Source organism: Primulina huaijiensis, chromosome 18 (genome assembly GCF_012295235.1).
Source record: "Primulina huaijiensis isolate GDHJ02 chromosome 18, ASM1229523v2, whole genome shotgun sequence".
In the NCBI taxonomy this organism is placed as follows: domain Eukaryota; kingdom Viridiplantae; phylum Streptophyta; class Magnoliopsida; order Lamiales; family Gesneriaceae; genus Primulina; species Primulina huaijiensis.
In genome coordinates, this window is record NC_133323.1 from 7676405 (window position 1) to 7682329 (window position 5925).

The 5925-nt window shown below is 33.1% G+C and overlaps 1 protein-coding gene across 1 annotated transcript; it reads right to left on the minus strand.

Annotated features, from left to right (window-relative positions):
- Window positions 1–3796: 3796 nt before the first annotated feature.
- Window positions 3797–5563, minus strand: LOC140963759 (RING-H2 finger protein ATL46-like). The gene has a single exon (XM_073423146.1). It carries the CDS (start codon window positions 5089–5091, stop codon window positions 4096–4098), a length of 996 nt encoding a protein of 331 aa, XP_073279247.1. The 5' UTR covers window positions 5092–5563; the 3' UTR covers window positions 3797–4095.
- Between the last annotated feature and the right edge of the window lie 362 nt (window positions 5564–5925).

Below are 5925 nucleotides of genomic sequence, written 5' to 3' on the forward strand. Positions count from 1 at the left end.
TATTGAATTTACTATATCATAATTTTATATAAATTCAACTCCTTGAATTTATTCTCTCAAAATTTAATTATCATAAATTCAACTCTTTAAATTTACTATCTCATTTTGTCCCGTTGAAAAAATAAATTCAAGGAGTCGAATTTATATATAATTATCCTCAAGGGTTCAGGGATACAGCTAGCCGTTGGTTCATTACTCATTGTGATTCAGGATATTCTCCTTTATTCGGGCTTATCCCAATTTGTCCAATTCCATGTACCAACATTTAATCATAAGAATGTCAGAAATCATTTTCTTTTAAAACCCATCGACTCATGGTAAGAGCGTCTAGTAGCATCGCCCCATGATTCCCTAGGTATCACTGATAGTGCCTGCAAGAACCAGTCGGTTATTATTAACGTACAGTACATTCCCTTGATCTCATATATCCCGATCGAATCTGCAACCAATGGTTCATGAAGGGTTGCATAATAAATTCGATAGCTATGTGATACAATCATGAAAAGTTCATAGTGTCATTGCATGCACAACTAGAGAATTCTTTCTTTAATATACATCTCACATTCCGGTCAGATATTCCATGCACTACTATTTCGTTAGATAACGTAGGATATCCACACCCGTAGGTGAGCGGTGAATCTCCAATTACAATGCACTGGCTCCTACACATTTCACAATTGCACCCAACCTCGCCACCTTGTGACCCCCGCGGAGTCGGTAAACGAGTCAAAACACAATCCTAATATGTAGAGTCTCAGTGTTGTCCCAGGTCGTAAGGACTAATTATATACAATCACAACCACATCCTTTTCCTCTCGATGAATGATAACCACTTGGAAATTTCGAGGGAGTGTAGTTCAGTACAATCATCGTATGATTACTCATCTGCATTATTGGACATCTCAATGTCTTTATCATGGAACTCGGTACATAACATCACATATGGTAGTCTTAAGCTCAAGCGGCCTTTATCCTTATTTTAGACGGCTGAATTGACTATGAACGAATTTAGAATATACAGTGTTTACAAATGAGTTTCAAGATCGAATTACGATTCATTTGTATTAAAATATAATTAAGAACTTTATCTATGCTGATTGCATGAGTATACAGATAAAGTAAAATGAAACATAAAAAGTTAAATTATATTAAAATAAAGAGCGTTTATTTCACTTGTCTCAATAAATTCCGTAGGCAACTGTTGGTTTGCAGGTCATTTACTCTAAGGCTCCATTTGGTATGTTTGATATGATAAATAAATGATTAGTAAATAGATTGATTATAAAATGAAATATATGGATAAATAATATGGTGTGATAAAATATATGATGTTTGGTGTAATTTTAACATTATACATTAATGTTGTATATTAGCATTAAATGACTAAAGTATCCTCACTATATACATTATAATTACATAACCTAAATATAATAAATAAATAATAATAGTAATAAGAAATAAATAAATAGGAAATTTTAAAAAAATATTAAAAATTCATTTTTTATTAATTTGTAAATTTTATTTTTATTATTATATATTTATTATTCTCATTAATTATAATGATATTATCAATTTAATCAATAATTTAATTCTTATAATTTCTTTCTATTTTATAATTTTTATAATTGTATATATTATTATTAATTTAACTCTTACTAACCATTATTTTTATTAATCAATAATTTAATTCTTATAACTTCTTTCTATTTTATAATTAAGAAATAAGGGGAGAAAAATGTAATTTGTTGAGTTTTGATAGGCTATCCTACTTGATTTGTTAGATTAATAATCTAATAGTTATCCACAAAATTGGGACTTAAACCGGGTCAAAATGATTATTAAAATATCTTAAAATTTTAACTATATATATATACACACATATATATGTGTGTGTAATAAGTTGATACATTATCATTCGCATCAAACGGTGTAAAAAATATTCACTTTTGGTTAATAAAACAAATTACATTTTTTTTCCCCAAAAAACACCACTCTACACAATACCCTTAATTTATGAAAATTATAATGAAATGAGAAACTCAAACGCAATGTTGAAAAAATTGCTCCAACGTAATAATGCTGTATGAAAAATTACGCTTAGAATAGCAATTTGTGTTGAACTTTAGCCAGTAATCTCACGTAACTTGTCCAAAGAACTAATACATATAGACATTTGCACGTCTTTTTTGTGGGACAACAATGAAATATATAAATGTCAGCAACTATATTCTCATTCCATCTTTCCCAAAGGAGATTCCAATCACAAAAAGAAATAGAATGAATGCATTTTCCAAAGATCAATTGGATGTTAAGAAATAAAGGGCTTTGGGAAAAATTAACTCGTGTTAACTTTGCATAAATTCTTTCCCGCCAATTTCCTCTTACTTTTCTCTGTCTCTCTTTTTTTTTTTCAATGACATCTCATTTTTTCAGTTTTTTTATGACTATGGAACTCGTAACTTTTATTTTTTGACGCGCACAGGATAAAATCTCACGCTAGCCAGACAAACAGCACTAAACAAACTCTGAGTGACAGAATTGCCTGAGTGAGTGTTGGTTGAGGTAATCGAACTCATGATCATTGACCAAACGCCACCAACTCGACCAACTCGAACACCTCACATTTTTCTTTATGATATTGTTGGTTTCCTATCCTCATCTTGATCAAAAGCGTAGAAAAACACCACTCTAGCTAATAAATTTTTCTACAAAATTGAATCAGAATTGAAAAAAAAGGTTTTTAAAATATTTTATTTTCTTAATTTCCAAAAATAATACTATTTGTGTTGTATTATTGGTTTCGTGGCATGAATGATAGTTGATATGATAAAATGTTTCATACGTTCTTAAAAGTGTGATGATGATTGCATCATTCTTGGAATCCAATAACAATGGCAAAACAGTATTTTTCATATTTCATATGTGAGCAATTCAATATATTTTGAGGAGCTAAATTAAAATTTTAGAAAATTTTAATTTTATTTTCATGTAAAAAAGGAGTTCTAGACCTCATAACTCAAAAATTCTCCAGCATTATTCCAAGATTAGGTGAGAGCCAATACATATTTTCAAATATATGTTATTACGATAAGATGTTAAATATTTCATGACCCACATATGTCCAACAATGTCTCCCATAATCACAAGAGTGCCTTCCTACTACTTTTCATTGATCCCACCATCCTTGATTTTTCATTCCACAATTGTTGCAGTGAGTGGGTAAAGTGACAAAGTTTTGTTTCCAGAAAGTAGCATCTAATTATGCTACACCACGCCCACTTTAACTTGAATTGATTAGAAGGTGGAAATTTCAAGAAAGATTAGAAATTTACAAGACTGGTGAAATGATGGCCTGGGAAATTGAATTTGTGGGCTTGATTTCATGAAGTTTTGTGGGTATGTTTGGGGATGTAAAATCAAGAAGAATCCCAAAGAAATCATATCTACTAATCTTTACAATATTAGATTTTGACATGTATTTGAATTGGTTTATACGATGATACAATGAGTTCTTATAACAACTTTGATCAATCACTTTTGCAGGGCGGAAATAGAAATAAAATAGTTGTTGGAGAAATATATCATGCACAATTGCACTTGCGTAGGCTTGGGATATAGATCATGTAAGAGAGTATTATGTAATTCGAATTTAAAGATAAAAAGTTAGGCCATAAGTCAATCCACATATATAGTGGGATGTGGAAAGAGATGCATCATTCGTTATACATACAATTGCAAAAAACGAAACAAAAAGGAAAAGAAGAAATAAAGCATGAGAGAAGGTAAAAAAGAGAGAAAAAGAAACACATCAAAAAGATCTATCATATATGAATGGGATAACTACTAAAACAATAATCGAAGGAAAACAGAGCACCTTAGTCTATCCATAAAGAATAACCTCAACTTGATCATCAGGGCATGTACTAGAATTCGAGATATAGGGCGACAGGATGTTGAGAGACAACTCAACAAATTTTTGGGAACTGAAACTTGCGGGTTTTAGAAATGTCCGAATCTAAGATTTCAAATTTTTTTTCATCCGATCGAGTTATCGCTCGCCTTTGTTGTCGTTCGACCTCTAACTCCGTCATAAAGTTACATATTAATGGAGATGGAATCATGTGTAGTAGTTGAACTAGGGAATTTGTTACTTTTCTTGGACCATTGCCAAATCTTGGAAACAGAAAAGCTTTCACCTTTAGTCCCACAAGTAATTTTCTTGCCACCACCAGTAGCAGTAGCATCTCCATGAGCTGTGAAATTGCCACTATGCCCCACTCTCCATTTCACAAGCCTCACATCACTACTACCCTCAGCACCATGTTCCCTTTGAGACAAGGCCACTTGCAGCTCTGAATCAGCCACCACATATTGAAATGAACCCATTGAAAAACACCTCCTACCATCCAAATTGCTATTGCTAGTCTCCCCAACTTCACTTTCCTTAATCCTATTGTCACTAATTGCACTCTTCAATTTCCCAAGTCTAACTGAAAAAACTCTCTTTTCACTTATAGCAGCATTAGTGTCATCTTCTTTATCTTTTAACAAGCTAGGAACCCCTACTAAACTCGCATATCTCGAGCTTCCGCACTCGATTTCCTTCGAATCATCGCAATAGAACATGGGGTTTTCAAAAGCATATCCAGGTGTCAAGATCACACCTCTGCAAAGTGGACAAGTTGAATTTGAGAGCAACCATGTGTCTATACAATCGAGGTGGAAAGCATGACTGCAAGATGGGAGTAACCTCAACTTGTCTTGCTCTGAGAATTCACACAAACAAACAGCACAATCAAAGTGTTCCTTTAAGCCCATTATGTCCTTGTACAAAAACACTGGAAGCAAATCAATGTAGGCTTGATCTAGACCAGAATCATGCAAGTGAAAAAGGTGCTGCAATTGCCTTTGAAAAGCTCCAGAAGTGGAGATTTCTGGGTAATTCGTGAGATTTGAAGATCTTTGCTTGAGGAGGAACTTTACGAGTAAATGGAGAAGAGCTAGAATGAAGAATACAACAGCTAGGACTACAATGATGAAGAGGATTATCGGGCTCACTTTACTCCCAAATGCTGATTGAATCCAAGACATTTTACTACGAGTAAAGAAACATCTGAAATCTGAATCAAACCCTTTAAAATTTCCAAGAACTGCCTCTATCGGAAACTTAAATAAAGCAATACTTACCCATTATCAAGAAACAGAGGAAACCCAAATCTTAACCCGATTTTGTGACGCTGACAGATCCAAATGTCGGTTTGGAATGAAACTCGGTGCTAAAAATTGCTGACCCACCAAGGATTTTTTGCGTATGTTCCAAGAAAGTTGCAGACTTGCCTCACTCTTCTCAGTTTCTGCTGTTTTTTGAAACTCAGTTTTAGAATTCCTGGAAGAGCCGGCCTTCGAAATACTCAAAAATTGCTAGAAAATGGGAGGAAGAAGAGGATTTAAGTGCGTGGCAGTAGCACTTCAGGCCAGAGAGGGAGGGGACAACAAGAATGTGCACTCAAGCTGCCATTTTTATGGCCTCACAGCAAACAAAAACAATATTTAAATTTAAAGGCACAAAATGTAACTAAAAAACAGGGTGAGGTTCGGGTGATGAGTTGCAATCATATTTATTATTTGGAAAAATGTTATAGAGTAGGTCTCTTGTGAGACGGTCTCACGAATCTTTTTCTGTGTGATGGGTCAATCCTACCGATATTCATAATAAAAAATAATACTCTTAGCATAAAAAATAATATTTTTTCATGGATGACCCAAATAAGAGATTCGTCTCACAAAATATGACCCGTGAGACCGTCTCACACAAGTTTTTGTCAATGTTATAATATAAAATTTAGGAATTATTTTTAAAAAATTGATTTTTTTATACAAACATTTCAATATATACAAGCATTTCATATTTCTAAGACGGCAAAA

Bases quoted from the DNA above. Each gene is read 5' to 3' on its own strand.
- LOC140963759 (XM_073423146.1), bottom strand. From the start codon at position 5,091: ATGTCTTGGATTCAATCAGCATTTGGGAGTAAAGTGAGCCCGATAATC.